General features: G+C 37.3%; 1 protein-coding gene across 3 annotated transcripts in view; it reads left to right on the plus strand.

Annotated features, from left to right (window-relative positions):
- Positions 1 to 109: 109 nt before the first annotated feature.
- ST7L (suppression of tumorigenicity 7 like) overlaps positions 110 to 23,651 on the plus strand; it is an 83,977-nt gene continuing 60,435 nt past the window's right edge. For 2 of the 3 annotated variants that reach the window (XM_036767202.1, XM_036767203.1), the window contains exons 1-5: positions 116 to 324; positions 3,079 to 3,161; positions 7,124 to 7,286; positions 12,918 to 12,972; positions 14,353 to 14,468. In XM_036767202.1, coding sequence (XP_036623097.1) covers positions 126 to 324; positions 3,079 to 3,161; positions 7,124 to 7,286; positions 12,918 to 12,972; positions 14,353 to 14,468 — 616 coding nt within the window. In that variant the 5' untranslated portion in view covers positions 116 to 125. Of the gene's footprint in view, positions 325 to 3,078; positions 3,162 to 7,123; positions 7,287 to 12,917; positions 12,973 to 14,352; positions 14,469 to 23,651 lie in introns of all 3 variants that reach the window. The other variant, XM_036767201.1, reaches the window with a different exon arrangement.

A 23,651-nucleotide genomic window follows, 5' to 3' on the forward strand; every position in this document is an offset into this window, starting at 1 on the left:
CGTCTTTCCCCGGCTCCCTGAGGTTTCCCCATCACTGCCCGCTCTGCCTTCAGGTCCGCCGCTATCCCAGGATTCCCGCCGCCGCCTCCCCCTCCTCTTTCCCGACCGTCCGCGGGACCTGCAAGATGGCGGACGGCGGCGAAGCGGCGGCCTCAGCGGCGCCCACTCCTCCCCCTCCCGAGGCCCACGGCTCGTGCGCGGGCTGGGCCCAGCGCCTGCGGGCCGCGCTGGCGGGGGCCGGCGTCTCGCTGTGGGTCGTGGCCGGCATGGGGCTGCTCTACGCTTTGAGGGCGCCCCTGAGGCTGTGTGAGAACCTGGCGGCGGGTGAGAAGCCGCGGCCGCCCTGAGGCGGGGGGCCCAGGGGAGGAGGGTGGGCTGAGGGAGGGGGCGGGCGGGCGCGGGGCCCCTTGGTCCCGGGGCGGAGGAGAGGTGGGGTAGGGGGGAGAGGGGAGGGGAAGGGAAAGGAAGGGAAGGGGGCGCTCCCTTTCTCCCTTCCCCCCCTCCCCCCCTCCCCGGCCTGCAGCTGATTGTCAAACGGGAGCCGAGGCGGAGCCGACGCAGGCTCCTCCCCCTCCCTCCCTGCGCTCCACTTTCCGAGAGCACAGCCTAGAATTACCGACCCTCCCTCTGTGCTCTTTTACCCTCCGTACCTTCCTGGCATGGTCCGGCGGCAGCCTCTCAGGTCAGGCATCCCCATTTTACACGTGAGGACGCTGGGAGAGGTGAAGGGATCCCACGGCCCCCACACAGTGCCTGGCATCGATGCATTTTGGTGGATACTGGGCAGAAACTAATTTTGGGGTGTTCTTTGACCTTATCTGCCCAGCACCTAGTATGGAACTTTGCACGTAGCAGAAGCTTAATAAATACGAACTGTTTCAAAAGATCTTTGTGCAGGTTTACACTTAAATCCGCATTAAAGCTTAAATTTAAGATAGAAAGGCTTAAAATCTTGGGGACACCATGTATTTATTGTATTGCACCTGTGGCTAGATGGGGGAAGAGAATGGAGTGTGTGTCACACCTGTTCTCTTTAAAAAATTTTTTTGATCAGCAAAAATCTGATTTCTCTCCCTCCGCTCGTTGGCGTGGGAGTGGGGGACTCGAAGGATTGATGTCACACCAGTTCTTAAAAGATTCCCTCGGGGGGGTTGCCATAAACCAGAAGTGTCACACTGGCAAACCCCCGAGCTCCTGAGCCAGGTTAAAATATTGGGGTATTTAACAAAGTAGATAAAAATACAATTAAACATACACAACATTACATTTTAAAACTAAGTCAACATTCAGGCTTACGGGATCCTTATAGATGGATTAAGACTCTTCTCTCTGAGTTTGACTCCACTGCAACAGTGTAACGAAGTTAGTGATTTTTGTGTTCCATAGGCACGTACTGTCAGGAAGTTCATTCAGTAGACATGTAATGAAATCCTGTTCTGTGTAAAGGTAGCTGGATACTGTAGAAAGCACACTATTTATAGTTTGAGAGCCTGGGTTTGAACACTTCCTTGCCTCAGTGAGTGCTCATTTCATTTCTTTGGCCCGATTTTTCTCATCTATATATAATGGTCTGTTTGCATCTTTTTAGCACCAAATCTTTGGATTCTTGCCTTGTAAGGAGTTATTTTGAGAGGCAGCAAGGTATGATGCTTAGAGAGCAGACTTCAGTTTCAGGGATAAGCGGGCTTAAGTCTTACCAATGAAACATACTACCTGTGTGACCCTGGACAAGTCGCTGGACTGCTCAGTGCTCTGAACAACTCTCTAAGACTGTAAGTTGCTGAGCAACTGGTTACTGGGTGGTTTGTTTTCTTTGGTAGAGGAAATTAAATCATAGGCTTGGACCAAGGTACTGTAGTCAATACAAAGAAAAGTCAGAAGTGATCTTTGCCTTTGTGGATAGGACATAATCTGTAATAATAAAGCATAAATTGTAATGCCAGGTAGAAAGGGAAAGTAAAATGAAAATGACAAGAAGGTCTTGGTGAAGATCGAGTACATTTGAAGTGGAGGAGGGAGGACCCTCCAAGCAGGGCATGTTAGAAACAAGACTCACAGATGGAAGAACAAAGACTCCTTCCTGCTGCCCAAGAAGTTGTTTTCCTGAGGTTCCTGCTGGTCTTTATTGTTCTTTGTTCTGGGCAGTAGTGTGATGTAGTTCTAGAAATAAGCAGAACCACAAACAATAAATGAGTCCAGCAAACGTTGTTCTGTGGTGCAACCAGAGAATGAAATAAAATCATTTATGTTAAAAGTTCAATGAATGTGGTTTTATCAACTCACTTTCCTGTACTCATACTCAGTATTTGCAGTATGCTCTGAGAACAGATTTCCCTCTCTCATTTTTTACATATATTTGACTTTTAATTTAAAGCTGTCTCCTGAAGTAAATGTTTAATCCAGGAGTGGGGAACCTGCGGCCTCAGGTAGCCCTCTAGGTCCTTTTGACTGTTAGGTTCTGTTCTCCACCTGTGGACTAGTTCATCATTTCGAACGTGAGTCTAGAACCAAAGTCAAAGTCATCCTCAGAGCTCTATTACCTTTATTATTGAGTTGTTTTGATTCTCTAAACAATAACCCAGGAATAGTTTTTCAGAACCAATGGTTCCTGATTTCATTTACTCCATTTTCTAGGTCAAACTTCATCATTCTTTTGAAAAAATAAATCTTTACCTCAGCAAAATAATTAAGGAGTGACTTGGTGTCTCTGGTAAAAGTTCTATCTGACCCAAGTTTAGTAAGGTCTGCATCCACTTAGAAAAGTAAATATAATTGAATACGACTGAGGTTATTGGTGTTCTTCACAAAAGCAAGCACTTTCCTGATTTTGTAATGCTTATTGGAATTTCACAAATTAATGACCTAAAATTCTAAGAAGATTAGATTTTAATTCTGCATAAGAAGTGGTAACAAAATGGGAGTTGTTGGTTTCAAGTAATCTTTTTGGAATTTCCATTTTTTAAAAATGAGACCTGCATTAACAACTCTTATTTATATGTACATTTGTGTTATTATGCTCATTAAACATATCTCAGAACTTGAATGTTTTTTCACTTGGACATTATTTTCTCATTGCAGTGACAACATTTTTAAATTCTTTGACTCCAAAATTCTATGTGGCACTAACAGGAACATCATCGCTAATATCTGGACTAATATTTGTAAGTAGTTTGTATTTTTTTTTCATTCATGTTGTGCATTTATTAGTGCAAATCTTGAAAAACAGATGATGGAAAGTAAATTGTGAATGTAAAAATCTGAACAAAGCTGGAGGAGCTTAGCATGCTTATGCTAGTGAACTCTTCTTATTTCTCCTCTCTAGGGGGTGCTCTCCGGCTGTAGTAGAAATACTGGTGCTTGTTTAGCTGTAACAGATGTTTCCCAGTAACTTTAATGTACTGACCATTGAATTAAAGTGAAAAGCTAGTCATAAGAAATGGATTACTTTGATTCATTTTTGTGCATTATTAAGGAATCCAGGGTAAAAGCTAAATGTGAAATATAAACCTCAAAATGAAATAATTTGTAGATTTTATTTGTAGTTAAAAATATTCTAGACAAGCATAAAATATATCTAAAGGTTGTACCTGAAACCAGTGGCTTTTTAATATGCAAAAGAAGGGAAATTTACATAAACTTTCCATGGCAGGGTTAAATAAAAACATGAGTCTTATTCAGAGTTAAATCTATTTTGTTCTAATTCTAGGTATGCAGGTAATACAGCTAAAGGTTGTTCCTAAAACCGATGGGTTTTTAAACATGCAAAAGAGGGGAGAGTCAAGTAAAGTTTCTATGATATCTTTAATTCTCATTCTACATGTTGTAAATTAGTATTCATTATATAAGACCATGTGTTTAATAATTCCTTGTATTTACATATTTTGAGCTAGGTTATGAAAAAATATAACAATATAACACCAGTCTAGTAATTAAAAAGCAGTAGGAGCCAACATTTTATAATGTAGTTGTTGCAAAAAAAAAATCATCGGCAGTTCATTTGGTGAAGGACAATTTGTTTTTCCTGACTTTGAAGCAATCAAATTTTAATTTTCATGTCTCATGAACAATTTTTACTTGTGAAATGTTCTCTGTTTTAAAGAAGTTTCTTCCTACTTTTTAGGAAGACACTAAAGTGGGACCACATTCTGTGATAATTAACTCCCTTTTGTCTCAGTAGGAATAGAATTAGAATTAAGCCATTTCAGGTCAAGCATGGAACAGCTGTAGTATGGTAGAAGAAAGGGAGCCAAGCTGAGTTCCAGTTCTGTACGCAGTCTTGCTGCTAGTAGTTTATCAACTAGTAGAAGAGTTGAGACATATAGACAACTAATTATGTTACAAGGTGTAATAAAGAAAGATCCTGATAAAATACTTTGAGAAATTTAAGGAGGAAAAGATCACTTTGGGGTTGAGAGAAGGAATCCATAAATGCTTCATAGAGAAGTGACACCTGAACTGGGCCTTGGAAGAAGAGAAGGATTTTAAACAGATGAAGAAGATGAGAGAACGTATTCCAGGCGTGGGGGAAGATGGAAGCAAAGGCCTAAATGAATGTACTGCTGCAAAGAAAACAGTATGAGATTGGGAAATAGCTTGGAGTTCTATTTGGTTGAAATATGGATATGTGGAGCAGGTTGAAGCTAGATTGTGGAAGACCTTAAATGTTAGGCCAAAAAGTTTGAATTTTTTTTTCTAAGCACTGGGAAGCCACTGAATATTTTTAGGCAGCAGTGTTTTGGACAGCTGACGTACACATTAGGATGATTATTGTGACAGCCATGTGAAAAATGAAACATAGGAGGAGAAAACTGGGAGACCATTTAGAAGATTATTTTAGTATTCTAGGACCTGACCTTGAATGGTAGTCAAAATTAATAGAGATGAAAGGATGGATATGGAGTATGTTTTAGAGGTAGAATTGACAGTACTTGCAAGTATTTGGAAGTAGGTGGTGAGGAAGAAAGAATATTAAAGATGGTACCAAGTTTTCTAATTTGGGCTATCAAGATAATGGGAAGTTGTATTTATTTACATGAATTTGTTTGCAGTGTGCTAGAAAATGACAGCTTAAACCTAGAGGTTGTCTAACATTTTTCATAATGCCTACTAAAGTAAAAAAAAAAATTCCTGAAGTTTTAGAAGATTTTATTTTTTCAGACATCTATCTACTTGATGTATTTGTGGTTATATCAAAAGTTTAAGAAATAGTTGTGATTTTGGTTGTGGGTAGGCTTTATTTTTTAAATAAAAGAAAACATCACATTTAGCAGAAGAGAGTCTTTTCAGTTGGTTGTTTGAAAGAAATATACATATATATATATATAAAATACATATATATATATATATATATATAGATATAAATGGGAGTCTTTTGTAGTTAAATTTCTGCAGTCAAGATGTAGAAAATTGATCATTTGGAATACTATTGTGCCATAAGAAATGGGGATGATGCAGACTTCGTAACAATCTGGAAAAACCTACATGACATAATGCTGAGTGAGCGGAGCAGAGCCAGGAGAACGTTGTGCACAGCCACAGATATATGGATTCTGTGAGGACCAACCCTGACATACTTCGCTCTTCTCAGCAACCTAAGGTGCAAGGACAACTCCAGGGGACTCACGATGGAGAATGCTATCTTCATCCCGAGAAAGAACTGTGAAGTTTGAATACAGATCGAGGCGCACTACATGCTCGCCTTTTTTGCTTCTCTTTTGTTTTTGGGTTGTTTTTTTTTTTTTGGTTCTGTTTCTTCTTTCTCATGATTCATTCCATTGGTCATAATTCTTCTCCACAACTTGACTAGTGTATAAATTAATTCAATGCGAAGTTATACATGATAGTTATATGAGATTCCATGCCGTCTTGGGGAGGGAGGGGGGAGGGAGGGGAGAAAATCTGGAACTCAAAATTATGTAGAACCGTGTGTGGTAAACTAAAAATAAATAAATTAATTTAAAAAAAAGAAACATCTCAACATAAAATCTTAATAAAAATTTGAAATTAAAAGAAAAATAAACTATAAAAGATGCTGTTATCAAAATATGCTATGTATAATACAGATATTGATATGAAAAAAAAGAAAATTGATCATTTAAAATGTGAGTATATGGAATCTGTGGTAGGATAGCAAAATAGTTCATAGAATATTGACCTTGGATTTAAGAAGACCTAACTCTGACTTTGATTAGCTGTGTGACCCTGGTTAAGGTATTTTAACCTGTGTGTGCCTCAGACAACTCCTTAGAATGTATCTATTAAGTTATAGATCAGTTACCATCTCAGTAGTGAAGGGAGTTCCCATACTTGGAGTTCCATGTGATAAAGAAATCATAGATCCTTTGAACATTCATATATATACATATAATCATAGATTTAGAACTGGAAGACACTTGAGAAGTCATCTAGTCCGTCGTCCTTTTGCAGTTAAGGACTGAAGCCAAGAAAGTTGTGGCTTGCCAGAGGTCGTGAAATAGCAGAGTTGGGTTTTAAATCTAGGAGCTCTTTCTGTTATCCTCTGTGTGTGTGTGTGTGTGTGTGTGTGTGTAATTTTATAAAATTAGTTTGGTCATTTTCAGAATAAAAGGCACTTTAGCGTTAGAGTATAAAGCATTGTGATGGCTTACCTGTAGATTTTTGCTTTGGAGTTATTTGTTGCTTTTGTTATCCTATAGAAACAGGAAAGCTGTGACTACTGTGTTTTATAAATGTGTTCAATGTGGAATGCCAACTGTTCTGAATTCATACTTTTTAAAAAATAACTCAGCTGTTTCAACATTATTTTATTCTTAGTCTTAATCTTGATACACTACTATTAGTGCAATATAAAATAGGTGTTAGATTATTTAAAAGTTAAATTTTGGGGGGTGAAATAAATACAGCTCTTACTTTTATTGTTTTTGAAGTTTTCATAGATTAAGTATCTTCTGGGTTAATAGCAAAGGAGATGTTCCTTTGTTTAGTATATTTTATTGGGAGATGCTATATTTGGCTTTGTTTTTAGAACAAGAACTGGTTTAAAATATTGACTTATATGGGAACAACTTTAAAAAAAAATTCAATTTGACTTTTTGTGTGTGTGGTGACCATATCTGTCTTAAGTACTATTTTCTGTTTGTTACAGATATTTGAATGGTGGTACTTCCGGAAGTATGGCACATCATTTATCGAGCAAGTATCTATAAGCCATTTGCGGCCACTTATTGGAGGGACAGAGAACAATAATGCAGAGCCAGGTTCTCCTTCTGGTAGCAGGGAAACTGATACCAATAGGCAAAATTTGTCAGGTGACTAATATGTCTAATCTTGATTTTTTTTTAAAGTACAAAATAGACAAGTGTCTTTTTTCCCTCACTTTCTTTAGTTTTTAATTTTTTAATTAAATTATATTTTATTTTTGAATAAAAACCAACTTTCTCTCCCTCCCACTTGCCTTTTCCCCACCTTGAGGAAGCAAGTAAAACAAAACCCCTGTTACAAGTTAAGCAAAACAAAATTTCTCCTTGGTCATGTTTGAACAAAATGTCTTAATCTGCACTAAGTCAATCACCTCTCTGTCAGGAGGTGGGCAACATATTTCATCATGAGGCCTCAGGATATCCTTTGTGGTTGGTCAATGTGTTGATCACAGCTCCCAAGTTTTCTTTTTACATACATAGGGGTGTGTGTGTGTGTGTGTGTGTGTGTGTGTGTGTGTGTACACACACACACACACACAATATGCACACATGTGCACAATACGTATATACATTTATATTCACATGTGCATATACACACATGTACATATATACATACATACTCATGTGTGTACATGTATATACACATACATATATGCATATATGTGTGTGTAGTTTTATCTGCTGAGATCCTTCTTACCTTCCTTTACCAAGCTCACCTTCCCCCCATTGTGAACCCAAGAAAAACGAAACCCATTATGCATACATATGTAGTCAAAACAAATTTCCACATTGGCCACATCCTAAAGAATATTTGTCTCATTCTGCACTCATTCTACACTCTCTTTCAAGAGGTGGGTGGCATGTTTCCTCATTAGTCCTGTGGAATCCTGGTTGATCATTGACAAGGTCAGTGATTAGAGTTTAGCATAACAGTATCCCATCACATTTATATACCATAACTTGTTTATTCTCCAGTGGACAAGGACTCTGTCAGGTTCTCCTTCCTTGCCACCTCAAAAAGAGCTGTAACAAACTTTTGTACATCCTTAGAATGTGTTTTGCTTAGGATTAATCCATCCCTTCTTCTACCTTGCCTCTAATTTCCACTCCCTCTTCTCCCCTTTCCCTTTGGTTTTGCCTTTGAGTGAAAGTATTTCTGTACCCAGCTCTTTGTGTGTGTCGTATTCATTCTCATTTTGACCAGTTTAGAGGAGAGTGAGGTTCAAATGTCTACTTCTGTTTCTATTCCCTCTGCATTTCTGTGTAGATATCTACTTGGGGTTATGTGGTATTTCACCTCTGGTGTGAGGACTTGAGCCCTTTTATAGGGCTGCTCATCCACCTGGCACTCAACTCTCACCTGTGGTTCCAAGAAGCTAGAGTGTGCTCAGTGGCCACACCCCAGTAAACCTTCTCAGCTGACAGGCTAAACCAGGTTGAGGGTTGTAACCTATGGGCCTCAAACCTGTTGGTGAATTAGGGGAGTGTCTACCCAAGCAGGAGAAGACTTTTCTCCTATGGAATGGGTGGATGAGAACAGTTTGCTCCAATGGCCATGAAGGTGACTGAAATAGGCACTATGGAGAGCTTAGAGCCTGGTCAAGCATTGAAGATGCCAAGGTCATCCACTGCATCCAGGCCATTGCCAGTCATCTTGACTTTCATCTTGCCACTAGACTTTGAGGACTCTAGAAGAGAGAGTGAGGCTGACGACTTTGTGCAACCCTGTCTCACTAAATCCAATTGATGCATGCATCAAGATATCACCTGTGATATCATTGGTCCTCTTTGAAAATGAAGGACAAAAAACAACTTGTGTACTCTGATTATGTGAGATAATCTCTCCCTCCTCCCCCAGTATTTCCCTCTTCTCTTTTCATTCTTAGGATCATCAAGACATAACAGAATCACTCCTAGGCCTTGTCAAATTGAATTTCCTAAAGGAGACACATGTATCATCTCCCCATGTTTAAATGTTAGCGGTTTATCCTTGTTTAGTCCTTTATCATTGTTCATTCATACTTACCTCTTTATGTTTCGTTTTACTTCTGTGTTTGTACTTCAGAGTTTCTCTGCAACTCTAATCTTTTAATCAGAAATGTTTGGAAATCCTTTTCATTTCATTTTATTAAAGGTCCGTTTTATTCTTCTGTAGCATTATACTCAGTTTTGATGGGTAAGTTATTCTGGCTGTAAGCTCATATCCTTTGCCTTCTGGAATATTGTGTTGTAAACTCTCTTCTCCTTTACAGTGGTGACTGCTAAATTATGTGTGATCCTGGCTTTCGCTCCTCTGTACTTGAATTCTTACTTTCTGATTACTTGGAGTACGTTTTTTTAGTCTTTTATCTGGAAGCTCTGAATTTGTTGTGATGTACCTGAGAGTTTTCTTTTTAGGGTTTCTTTTTTTTTCAGGAGGTGGATTGTTTCTGTTTTCACTTGCCCTCTGGTTCTAAGATATATGGACAATTTTCTTTCATGATTTCTTGAAAGATGATATTTAGGTTCTTTTTTGGTTATAACATTCAAAATCCAATGATTCCTTATTTTTTTTCTCCTGGATCTGTTTTCCAGGTCAGTTATTTTGATATGAGATATCTTAATTTTTTTCCCATTTTTTCAGCCTTTTGACTTTGTTTTAATATTTCTTGCTGGCTCATGGAGTCATTGGCTTTATTTGGTCCATTCTAATTTTCAGGGAGTTTGTTGCTTGGGCAAGGTTTTGTACTTTTTGTGCCAAGATGTTAATGCCTTCTATTTCTTTCTTCCATTGCTCTCATTTCTTTTCGAGTTTTTTCTTCAAGCACTCTCATTCCATTTATAAAAACATTTTAAACTAATTGTTAAACTCTCATTTCATTTCTTTTAGGAATTATAGTTGAGTTTGTGCCCAAGCTATATTTTTTTCTGAGGCATGCTTATAGAAATTTTGAAGTCATTCTCTTCTGTGCTTATGTCTTGAGCATCCTGTCACCGTAATACCTCATCATGGTCAGGTTCTTATTTACCCATTCTTCCATCTTCCTTACTGACTTTGGATGAGGTGTCAAGGCTGGCTCTGTGGCACTTCTGGAGGGAAGGTCTAGGTTGGTCCTGTTGCTGCTTTCTTGGGTAGGGAGTGTTGTGTTATTCTAGGATATCAAGGATATACTTGGAACCTTTTCCCTAAGGAGTCTGATCAGGGCCAAGTGTGATGGCTGCCCCACCTTGGCCTGAGTCTATGTAGGAGTAGGTGCTGCTGGACTTGGCCTCCTTCTGCCAGCTGGAAAGCTCTGTTAGCTCAGAGAGGCTGAATGGCAAGCTCACCTTTGGTATGGAATTCCCTCCTTGGTTATTCTTCTGCAGGCTGGGCTTTATGGAGGTGAGATCCTGCTTTGCTCCTCAGGTCTGAGCCATAACTGCTGTTGCTGGTTTCTGAACTTCTTTTTTTCTCCATATACTGCATGTAGCTTGCCTACCCAGGAATGGGAATGCTACTGCCATGGGCAGGTCCCCTTCTCACTCCACCCTGAATTTGTGACTAGAGGTTGAGTAATGGATGATAAAGCTGCCTGTTGACACCTGTCAGAGTACCTTGTTGGGTCTGAGACTTTCTTGCCCTGGTACTGTAGTTGTCAATCAACCCTGTCCCTAGTGTCCACAGACCTTTCTGGTTGTCTCTCTATGCTGAGCTATTCTGGACAAAGGACTCACTGTGACTCTGAATTTCCCCATCTGGGTTTTCTAAATCTATTAGGAGGAGTTTGTGGGGAGGGCCTTGGCAATATTGCTTTCTATCACTCCACCATCTTTGCTTTGCCTTCCTCTGCCTTCTTTAGGGGAGCTGCAGTACTCAGTTATGCATATCAGCTTTTATATACATACTCTTTGTCCCTCCTACTCTTATTAGTCTAAATCAAACATAATTAGAAAAAACTTATTGGGGCATGTGAAAAATGATTTGTTCTGTCACTAGATGTAGATGATTTGGGGATTATTGGTTTTACTGCTTTCTTCCTATTCCACACAGATTATCTAATTCTATTATAATAATGCTTCAAAAAACTTGTGATTTAATTGGTGTGGGTACTCTTCCCAGCAATGTAGGCCCCTACTTCCCCAGTCACACTTCAGTGGACAGTTTTCTGAGTTGCCATATCTAAGGAGTTCATGCACTGGTCAGTGTTATGGCAGTGAGCTTTTCTGAACTTAGATTGGGCTTTGAACAACAGTCCATCATCTGTGCTTGAACTATTGCTAGCTGGGTCAGACCTGTAAGAACTCGAACACTACTAGCATAGCCTTTTAGAACTCAGGGATGCCACCATGCCACAATTAAGCACCAGAGTAGAACATTTTTTTTTAATTGTTTAATTCTTTCAGTCACATCTGACTCTTTGTGGCCCATTTTGGAGTTTTCTTGGCAAAAGATACTGGAGTTGTTTGTCATTTCCTTCTCTAGCTCCCTTTATAGATAAGGAACTGAGGCAAACAGTTAAGTGATTTCCCCAAGGTCACACAGCTAGTAAATGTTTGAAGCCAGATTTGAACTCATGAAGATGAGTCTTCCTGATTCCAAACCCCATGCTCTATGCACTGGGCCACCTGGTTTCTCAAGTAGATTATTAGTGGAGGATTAAAAAAAATTAACAAGCTATTTTACAAGATTGTTAAAAAAAATCAGTTGCTGGAGCCAGATAATTTGGTTTAAAATAACAACAATGGATATCAAATGGAAATCAAGGCTGATAATCTTTCAGAAGTACAAAGAGGGATGGTAGCAGTTTTGTATCTTAGAGGCTGAACATCCCATGGATATTCAGAGAAGAAAAATTATTGCCTAATGCAAATGGGTAATAGAACCTATATTTTTGCTGTTTGTCCACAAAGATGAATTATTTTCACAATAGCTATAATTTCTATGAAAACTATTTTCTATGCCATGTCCTATGTGATAGTTGCTATAGTAATCTTCCTAAAGTAACATACTAATGTTACTCCATAATTTGAAAACTTTAAATGGTTTTTGTTGCTTACTGAATAATGTGCAAACCTCTGGAATAAAAATCAAATACAAAGGGCTCGCTGTGTGGACTTAGAAAACCACAAATTAACATATCTGTGTTGTATTGTATTTTTATTTATTTTGTTAAACATTTCCCAATTACATTTTAATTTGATTCTAGCACTAGTAAGTTTTGCAGGCTGTTTTGAGAGTTTGCCGGCTGTCTGATAAATTGCTTAGCCTGCTATTCAAGGCTCTTCAGAGCTGGCCTGCCTTTCCAACCTAACTTCTTGTTGATTATTCTTTGCCTCTAGTCAGACTGGATTATTCCAGCACACAGCCTGCATTTTCCCTTTCTTTGCCTTTGTTCATAAATATCTACCCCTTCAACCTCTTACTCAGTCTTCAAGGCTCAACTGAAATAATACTCCCTCCTTTAGACTTTTTCCTGTTTTCTCTTAACAGAAAGTTAGCTCTCCACCTAACTTCTTGAATATTCTACCTGCTCTTTTATAGTCTAGGTATCTGTTTCCTGGTCTTCTCTCTTCTACTAGAGTGTAAGATCTTTAGAGATAGGGAGCAAATTTTAATCATCTTTGTTTTCCCCACAGCACTAGCACAGTAGAAAGCGCTTAGTAAAATATATGGTGAATGAATGAATTAATGGTCTCCCTCGTGTCCAAGTATTATTTTTTTTAATTGTCATATGTAGTTTTTCTTTCAAAATTTTAAATGTTTTCATTTTACTTTTCTAGAATGCAAGGTATGGCGAAACCCTTTAAATCTTTTCAGAGGAGCTGAATATAGAAGGTATTTTAATTTAATTTTAAAGAAATAGTAATAATGATATTTAGTTTCTGATGAAAAATGCTATGGAAACACCTCATATTTTGTGAATATTAAAACTGCCATTCTTCTGTGAAATAGGTTAGTAATTGTGCCTCATTTGTGGGTGGGAAAAACTAGAGTGTGATTTGCCTAAGGCTTAGCTTGTAGAAACATTATTATTACAGTTTCCTTCAGTTCAGTTAATATTTATTAAGTGCCTGCTGTGTACTGTATTAGGCACTAAGGGTACAGAGACAAAATCCTACCCTTGAAGTGCTTATATTCTGCTCAAATCCAATAAGCATTTTTCCTTCAATAATAATAAGCATTCCTTCAAAACAAATGCAATTTAGGAAATAGATATTTTTGACTCAGTATTTACTGAAAGTGTTCAGAAGTAATCAGAATAAAAGAATATTTTATGTGTCAGCATATTTCCCAATAAGATACTAAACTCCAGAAAAGGGGCCTGGGGGGAATTTACTCAGGTATTTCACTTGGAATATAAATTTGTTATTATAGGACTCTACTTGGTGTTAGTTTAGTATGCTTTTTCTGGTTTTTTGGTGTGTGTGTACCTATACTGCTTTGTCTGTTTCTTTCCTGATTATATTGGGCATTTTTATGCTACATAAAATATATATATATATATTTTTAGTTTGCTGTCTAGCTATTACTCTTCAGTTTTGGTCAGTGTTGTATTTTATTTTACCATTTCAAGACTGAGAAGTGCTATGGTTCACTTTGAGGCAAACTGAAATATTTTTTTTAGGCAATGATAGCAACATTTTCATGAATCTCTTGATAACTTGGGGAATAGTTCTTTGAGGTGTTTTTTGTTTTCTTAAGAGCTTTGATAAGGGAAGAAGGACCTAAACTAGTTGTGATTGGTATCAGTAGTCAATAAACATTTATTAAGAGCCTACATTGTGATAGGCACTGTGATAATATAATAATTTAGACTTCTATAGCACTTTAAAATTTAGAAAAATACTTTTCTTAGAACAGCCTTGTGACAGAGGTAGTGTAGACATTATTATCCTAATTTTGCAGATAGACTCAGAGAGCTTATACAACTCTGCTGAGATTACATAGTGAGTGTCCGAGCTGGTATTCAAACTAGGGACTGCTGACATGATGTCCAGCATTTTTTCCACTCTGCCCTACTGCCTCTGTTTCTAATTTAATTTTTCTTTTTTAATGAATCAATAAATTACTTTAGTAAATAATAAATACAAAATAGTAATGCTTTCCAAAAGTAAAATTGACTGTGGTACATTTTAGCATTTAAAATAGTGCCTGTTGAAGTTGGAAGGTTTTCAGTTATATTCAATTTGAATATTTTCTTCTATTTTGGTAAAGATATACATGGGTGACGGGTAAGGAACCACTTACATACTACGATATGAACTTGTCAGCTCAGGATCATCAGACCTTTTTCACCTGTGATACTGATTCTCTACGTCCTTCAGATACAGGTACCCTTTTTTTGTCCTTCATAACATTAAGGGAAGTGGTGATTATGGAAGTTAATTAAAGGTTCTGTAGCTCTGTCTTCGGAGTTATTGATTATGATGTACTTATGTAGCTAAGAGTTAAAATATTTTTGTCTAAGAAGCTCAGATTGAGTTGAAACTTTCATCAAAATTGGAAACTGATTTGACATTCCTGTTAGTTTCCCTGAGAAAATAGATACTACAGTACTTAATAAACTTTGTTAAGTTTTTTTCTTTTATTATCCAAAAGAAGTCAACCTTCAGATGGATTGTATTGATACTTAATCGTACATAGACTGCACAATAGTTTAGAAAAATGATTATCCAAAAAAATGTGTAATAGGGTAGGAGGGAGTAAATTGGGGGAGAGAGTTAGTCTGTACTTTGCCTAGTAAGTAAAGTAGTAACACAAAGTACTAGAAAAAATCAGTAGTTCTCCCTGAAGAGATTAAAAACGTATATATTTTAGAAAATAATAATAGTTACCATTTATGTAGCATCTACTATGTGCCAGGTAAAGCCAAGCGCTTTACAAGTATTATTTGAGTCTCAGAACACTGGGAGGTAGGTGTTATTATTATCCCCATTTTACAGTTAAGAAAACTGAGGCAAACAGAAGGTAAGTGATTTGTCTAGAGTCACACAACTGGTAAATGTGTGAGGATGGATTTGAATCAGGACTTCCTGACTCCAGGCTCAGTGCTCTATCCATTGTGCCAACCTAGCTACCCTAAAATAAAGCTCTTCAGGAAATAGACAAAACCATACAGTCTAAAGATACAAAGCATTTCTGCTGGGCTGAATGTATATGAACCCAAGGTACTTGATATGTACAGTTAGAAGAAACTGTAAATAAAAACACTAGGTAGAGGAAATGCTTTAAATGCTTCCAGCAGTGTGGCATAACAATAGATTCAACTTTCATTCTACATTCAACAAGCGTTCATGAAGATATTACAATATGACTAAGCTGGATTTGTACTAGGAATGCAGGACTGCTTCAGTATTAGGAAAATGATAAATATAATTCACTATATTAATAGCAACAGCAATAAAAATCATAAAAGAATATATTAGTAGATGCAGAAAAAGCTTTTGAGAAGATACAATACCTATTCCTGTTAAAAACATTGGAAAGCATAGGAAAAAAGTAATCTTTCCTTAATGTAAGTGGTATCTATCTAAAACTGAGAACCAGGATTATCTGTAATAGGGGTAAATTAGAAGCTTTTTCAGTAAAATCACAGATAAAGCAAGGATGCCCATTATTACCACTGCTATTTGATATAATACTAGAAATTCTAGCTGTAATAATGACAAGAAAAAGAAATTGAGGGAATAATCAGAAGCAAAGAGGAAACAAATGTTCTCTTTTTGCAGGTGATAGGATGGTTTACTTAGAGAACCTTAACATTAACTAAGAAGTTAGTTGAAACAATTAATTTCAGCAGAGTTGTAGAATATAAAATAAATCTACACAGATCATCAAGCATTTCTGTATATTACCACTAAAATCCAGCAGGAAGAGGTAGAAAGAGAAGTTCCATTTAGAATAATTGCAGACAATATAAAATACTTGAGAGTCCCCTTTCTAAGACCATGGAAACTATATGAACACAATTACAAAACACTCTGCACCAAAGACAAACATAAATAATTGGAGAAATATTAATTGCTCAGGGTAGGCCAATATGATAAAAATAACAACACTCTCTAAATGAATTTACTTATCCAGTGCCATACAAAACTACCAAAGGATGACTTAATAGAGCTAGAAAAAAGTAATAAAATTCATCTGGAAGAATGGAAGGTCAAGAATATCAAGGGAATTAATTAAAAAATGGGAAGAAAAGGGACTAGCAATACCAGATCTCTAACTATACTTCAAAGTAGTAATTGTTAGAACCATGTGATCCAGGTCAAGAAATAGGTTGATCAGTAGAACAGATTAGGTACACAAAATGTAGAATCAAAAGAGCATAAAAGATTAGTGTTTGATAAACTCAAGGATAAATCCCAGCTATTGGGGTAGAACAACCTGTTATTTGACAAAAACCCTTGGGAAAACTGGAAAACGATCTGGAAGAAATTAGATATAGTTCAACAACTCACACCATACAGGCTTCAAATGGGTACATGACTTAGGCTTAAAGGCAAACATCATAAATAAATCAGAAAGGCAAGGAAGAAATGACCTCTGGTCAGATCTATGGATAACGGAAGAGTTTGTGACCAAACAAGATAGAGAAGGATTGTAAAGGGTAAATTTTAATTACATGAAATGAAAAGGTTTTTGCACAGACAAAATCAGTGTAGCTAATATTGGAAGAGAAGCTGGCAAATGAGAAAAAGCTTTGCAGCAAGTTTTTCTGATAAAGGTCTCATATCTAAGATACAGAAGGAATAAGAGCCACTAACTAATTGATAAATGGTTAAAGGATATGAATAGGTAGTCCCTGAGGGAAGAAATCCAAGCCATCAGTAACTATATGAAAAAATGTTCAAGATCACTAATAATTAGAGAAATATAGGTTGAAACGATTCTGAAGTTTCACCTCATACCCAGTCAGATTGGGAAAATTGACAAAAAATGGAACATGACAAATGCTGAAAGGGTTGTTTGTAGAAACAGGTACGTTAATACACTGGTGGTAAGCAATTTGGAATTATGTTCCCAAAGTTGTTAAATTGTGTAATACCATGGGTGGGGAACCTGTGGCCTCAAGGCCACATATGGCCCTCTATGTTCTCAAGTGTGAGCCTTTGAATCCAAACTTCACAGAACAAATCCTTTTATTAAGGGGATATACTGTATACCTTTGACCCAGCAATATCACAATTCCATCTATATCTCAGAGAGATCAAGGAAAGGAAAAGGACCCAAATATACGAAAATATTTATAGCAATTCTTTTTGTGGTGGCAAAAACCAGAAACTGAGGGAGTGCCCACCAATTGGAGAGTGGCTAAATAAGTTATATAAATAGGGTGGAATACTGTTGTGCTGTAAGAAATGGTGAAGGAGATAGTTTCAGAGAAATCTGGGAAGACTTTTATGAACTGATGCAAAGTGAAGTGAGCAGAACCAGAAGAGCACTTTGCATAATAACAACAAAGTTATAAAGACAAACAGCTTTGAAGGACTTAGGATTTCTGATCAATTAATCAATAAACATTATTAAATGCCTACTATGTGCCAGGCACTGTGTTAAGCACTAATACTAAAGAGGCAAAAGACAGTCCTTGCCCTCAAGAAGCTTATAATCTAGTGGAGGAGACAACATGCAAACGTAAATATATAAAGCAAGCTATACACAGATGTTCCTGAAGTCTGGACGCATAGGCAAAAATGCATATTTTCAAGAAATGAAATGATTGAAATTTTCAACAACATTTTATTTAATTGAATGTTAACAACATCTTCAGTTTGATTTCCATCATTTGTGACGCAAAGTTTGATGCGCTTTGTAAAATTCACGTGAACTTGATGCAATAACTCAATAATTCCGCATCGTCATCAGCTTTAGCACATTCACTCTTGGAATATGAATATGAAATTATATGACGTTATTTGAAGTTGAAGATGTTATTTGTTAATATTCCAATGAAATAAAATGTTGAAAATTTAAATCATTTCATTTCTTGAAAATATGCATTTTTACCTATGTGTCAAGACTTTAGGAACATCCCGTACAGGATAAATGGAATAATTAACAGAGGGAAACCACTAGAATTAAGAGGGATTGGGGAAGGCGGGATTTTAGTTGGGACTTAAAGGGAAGTCAATAGTTGGAGTTAAGGAAGGAGAGCATCCTAGGCATGGGAGACAGCCAGAGAAAATGCCTGGAGCAGAAAGATGGTGTCTTATTATTGGAACAGCCAGGAGGCCAATGTCACTAGATTGAAGAGTACATGTTGGGGAGTAAGGTGTAAGAAGACTGGAAAGGTAGGAAGGGGGTAGGTTATGAAGGGCTTTGAATGCTACGTAGAAAATTTTGTATTAGCTCCTGGAAGCAATAGGGAGCTGCTGGAGTTTATTGAGTATGTAGGGAGGTGACAAGATCAGACTTGAGTTTTAGAAAATCACTTTAGTGATTGAATGAAGAAGGGTGAATTTGTAGTTGGATTGGGGCGAGACTTGAGGCAGGCAGACAGACCCACCAGCAGGCTATTACAATGCAAATTATATATAAAGTAATTTCTAGAAGAAGAAACTGGCAGCTGAGGGAATCTGGATATTTTATCCTATTGAAAGTGGCACTTTAGCTGAACTTAGAATGAATTTTTAGAGGCAGAGGTAAGGAAACAGTTTGTTCCAGAGAGGGACAGTCGATGCAGAGACATTGAGGTGGGAGATGGAGTGTTGTATTTGGTCTGACTAGATTTTAAAAGGCTTTAAAAGTCAAATAAAGGAGTTTATATTTTATCCTACAGCTATGAAGGAGTCACTGGAGCTCACTGAGTCAAGGAGTGACATGGTCAGAGTTGTGCTTTAGGAATATCAGTTTGGCTGCTGCGTGAAGAATGGATTGGAGAGGAGAGACTACATGTAGGAAGACTACTATTTAAAAGGCTGCTGCAGTAGTACAGGTGAAAGGTGATAAGGGTCTTTACTAGGATGGTGGCAATGTGAGTGGAGAAAAGGGGATAAAGTCAAGATATATTCTAGACATAGAATTGACAAGATTTGGCAACTGATTAGATAGGTGAAGTGAAGGAGAGAGAAGAGTTGAGAAAACTCTGAAGTTTTGAACTAGGTGACTGGAAGAGTAGTGATGCTCTGGTCAGGAATAGAAAAATTAGGAAAAAAGAATAGTTGGAGAGGAAAGAATGATTGTTTTAAATGGCAGAGAAATAACAGCAGTATCAGAAAAACCAGTGCTACTTACATCTTTACATGTTTTCCTGCAATAGCTGTACCTTTACCCCTTTCAAGGTCGCAACCCCACCTTCAGATTTCTAGCAATTAACTTAGCTTCCTGCTCTTCTGAAATGGTTGAAGTGATCTAGCAGGAAAGTTCTCAAATTTCCTCTTCTCTTCCTCAAAACATGTTAACATCATCATAAATTCTTCATTCTGTCTCAGCTAAAGTTAGCCCTGCTCTTTTATAAACCTAATCCCTCTACCTGCATCTTTGATCCCATGTGCCCTTGATTTTATTACACTTCTTTCAGAATTTCATCCCAACATTCATCTCATTTTTGTCATACATCTTCAATCTCTTCCTCCTTTTCATTGGTTGCTTCTTATTTGCCTGCAGACATGCTTAGATCTTCCAAATCCCTTAGGGAAAAAAAAAAGGTTTTTTGTGGGTTTTTTTTGTTTGTTTTTGTTTTCTCCTATTATATCCAGTGACTTCCCTATCTTACTCTCTTCTTATTAGCCAAACTTCTTAAACATCTATGCCTGATTTCATAGCAAAAGATCCAGTCTGGGACACCAGTTCTTGTTGAACAATATCAGTTTCCTGGGTTTTCACTTCCTTCTCAGAAGGAATCTAGAGGGACTATGTCTCTAACCTCAGGGTTTTTACCTCTTATCATTTTCTTAATTTTCGTATAGCTCTATAAACTCTAGTCTGAAACACTGAACCTAGAACTTTCTGGTGCCTTAGCATAGTTCAGGGGTTCAGCAAGTTGGCACACTTGATTCCTAATTACATTTATCCCTGCCTTCTGTTTCTACACATTCAGCATTCATTCCAATGATGGCGGTTTTCCAGGCAAGGTATTAGCAAAAGCCACAAGACTAAGAATCTTGGTTTTAGTAGGCATGGAGAACGAATCTTTCAGTGACCTGTATAGAGTGTGTAAGGTTTGTATTTGTGTCTCTGTTAAATAACTGTTATTTAAGCTCAAAATGCAGTCTGATTATCTTCCTAAAAGGTAAGGTAAAGAGGCTTGTTGAACATTTCTTGATTCTTAAAGTTATCAAGGCAAATGAAGTCTTTCTTAAATACAAAAGGGCTTCAAAAAAAACAAGGATCTACAGTGCCAGAGAGTAATCTTGACCTGTGTCTGCTTGGAGGTTTGAAGAATATTATTCAGAAGAAAACAAAGATCTCTGAATATTTGGAACCAAGAAATGGATATGAGGTTATTTCTGAAAGAGTGAGAGAACTCAGCACTCTTTAAAAAAAATTTTTCCCAGTTACGTATGAAAATAATTTTTAACATTTGCTTTTAAAAATTTTGAGTTTCAAATTCTCTCTTTCTCCCTTCCCACCCCCCTTCTTGAGACTGTAAGCAATTTGATATAGGTTATACATGTACAGTCATATAAAACATATTTCTATATTAACCATGTTGTGCAAGAAAACACAGACAAAAAAATACTACAGAAAAATAAAGTAAAAAATAGTATGCTTTGATCTGCATTCAGGCTCCATCAGTTCTTTCTCTGGATGTGGATAGCGTTTTTCATCATAAGTCCTTCGGAATTGTCTAAGATCATCGATTGTTGAGAATAGCTAAGTCATTCGTAGCTGATCATCGTACAGTATTGCTGTTACTGTGTATGATGTTCTCCTGGTTCTGTTCACTTCACTTTGCTTCAGTTCAGTCTTTCCAGTTTTTTCTGAAATCATCCTGCTTGTCTTTTCTTATAGCACGATAATATTCCATTACGATCATATACTACAGCTTGGAGAACTCCTTACTCTTTTTTCCTCCTTTTTTTTTTTAGCATTTTTATTTAAAGTTTTGAGTTCCAAATTCTATCTCTTTTTTCCTCCCTTCATTCCTCCCTCCCTCAGACAGAAAGCAGTCAGATATAGGTTACACATGTACAATTATGTAAAACATTTCCATATTAGTCATTTGGTACATGAAGACCTGAATAAAAAAAAGTGAAAAATAGCATGCTTCAGTCTGTATTCAAACAATATCAGTTCTTTCTCTGGAGGCAGATAGTATGCTTCATCATTAGTCCTTTGGGATTGCCTTGGATCATTGTATTGCTGAGAATAGCTAAGTCATTCATAGTTCATCAAGCAATGTTGCTGTTACTGTGTACAACATTCTTCTGGTTCTGTTCACTTCAGTATGCATCAGTTCATGTAAGTCCAGCTTTTTCTGAAATCATCCTGCTTCTCATTTCCTAGAGCATAATAATTCCATTACAATCATACACCACAACTTGTTTAGCCATTCCACAATTGATGGGCATCCTTTTGATTTCCAATTCTTAGCCACCACAAAAAGAGCTGCTATAAATATTTTTGTATAAATAAGTCCTTTTCCCTTTTTATGGATGTCTTTGAGATATAGACCTAGCAGTAGTATTGCTGGATCAAAGGGTATGCCCCGTTTTGTAGCCTTTGGGCATAAGAATTCTTCACTGTTAAGAAAGCAACTATCTGCTGTCCAAGGAAAGAATGTGAACTCATAGGGGCGGTCAAGTTTGGAGATCATCCCATAAGGGTCGGAGGAAGAAATTATAGTAGTTGATAAGCCCTTGCTGAGGGGTACTGTTATAACAATTTGATTTCCATTTATCTTCTCTTTTTTATATTTTTTGTCTCAGTCAACTCTTTATTGACCTGATAACAGTAATAAAGGAGCGTGGGATTTTCCTAGGTCTTTTATTCAAGATTTTACAGAGAATCTCCCCAAGATTTGGAAAACCTGACAGCAACGACTCACTTATATTGATTCACAGAGATACAAATCCATACTGCCAGAAAGAACCAAGAAAGTATTCCTAGAGATGATACAGTTTTGGACAGAATCTTGGAAATCTAATCAAAAAGTAAAGATGAATAAGAAGGAGGAAAACTGCCTGTGTAGATCCATTGAGTTACTATAGAAAGTAGCTACAATTTAGGAAAAAGAATAGTAATAGAGACACCCAGAAGTACACAGGAGACAAGATAAACACAAGTAAAAGCAAGCAGTATTGTTGTCAGAGTAATTTATAGATTACCTGCCTAGAAAGAGGAGGCAGAGGAGTCTGGAAAAGTGATCACAAATCTGACAGAGAAGAAGGATATACTAGAGATGGTGGACTTCAGTTATTTAGATATCTGCTACAGTTTTCTCCTGCCAAAAGTAGAGTAAAAGTTAATAAATTTTATTTGACTTAATGATAATTTCATCCTTCCAAAAATGGAGGAACCAATGGGGAAATTCTATTCTGGATCTGATTCACACTAACAAAGAAAAACTGGTTGCTAGGTGGAGTGGAAAAGTGGGAACCTTGGGAGAACCACTACCTTAGAATTTGCAATGGAGAAGGAGAGGAAAGTTGGGCATAGTCTAATGTGTGTCCTAGATTTGGGGAGAACACATTTCAGTGGGTTAAGAGAAAGGACAGGTAGGGTCCTATGGACTAAAATTCTAAAACAGAAGTCAGCCCAAGAGGGAGAGGAAGCTCCTAAGTGTAAAATTCTGAAGACACTAAGAAAAGGAATTCAAATGAGGAGAAATGGGAGTTATCTAAAGAGGTCAATATGGATGCATGTGCAACTTACCAGCCAACTTGAATTTTTTAGAAGATTTATGCAGAAGATGAAGGCAAGGATGATTAATGGAAGATGGATACAAAGCATGGCATCTTCCTGTAAGAACAGTGTTAGTAGTATTAGAACAAAGCATAGCTGAATTTATGCTGGGGCAAAGAAAAGGCTCAAAGAAGAGACAGAGCTGCTTTTACAAGGAGGCAGGATAATGCCATCTGATGACAGAGAGAAGGTGGATCTTCTCAATTCTTATTTTGCTTTTTTTTTCCTACTCGAAAGAATCATCTTTGTATGGAAAAGGACCAAAAATTTCAGATTAAGAGGTTGATACCCAGCAGAAATAAGGAGCTAGAGAATATATAGCTGCTCTTGATGAATTCAGATCATCTGGCTCAGATGAATTATACAGTAGTGAAAGAACTGGCAGGCGTGGTTGCTAAGTCCTTGTCAGTGATCTTTGAAAAACTGTCCAGAAATGAAGAGATACTGCAGGATTGGAGAAGGCAGGTGTCCAGATTTTTTTTAAGGGAAGAAAATGGAGTTTCCAAATTATAAGCCAGTGAACTTCACTCCGTTTCTGGGCAAAATTCTAGAACAAATTATCATAGACATGGTTAGTGAACATCTAATAAAGAAACCAGTGCTCACAAGAGCCAGCATAATTTCATCAAGAACAGGTTATCTATCTTAGGCTAACCTTATTTCCC

This window comes from Trichosurus vulpecula, chromosome 7 (genome assembly GCF_011100635.1).
Source record: "Trichosurus vulpecula isolate mTriVul1 chromosome 7, mTriVul1.pri, whole genome shotgun sequence".
In the NCBI taxonomy this organism is placed as follows: domain Eukaryota; kingdom Metazoa; phylum Chordata; class Mammalia; order Diprotodontia; family Phalangeridae; genus Trichosurus; species Trichosurus vulpecula.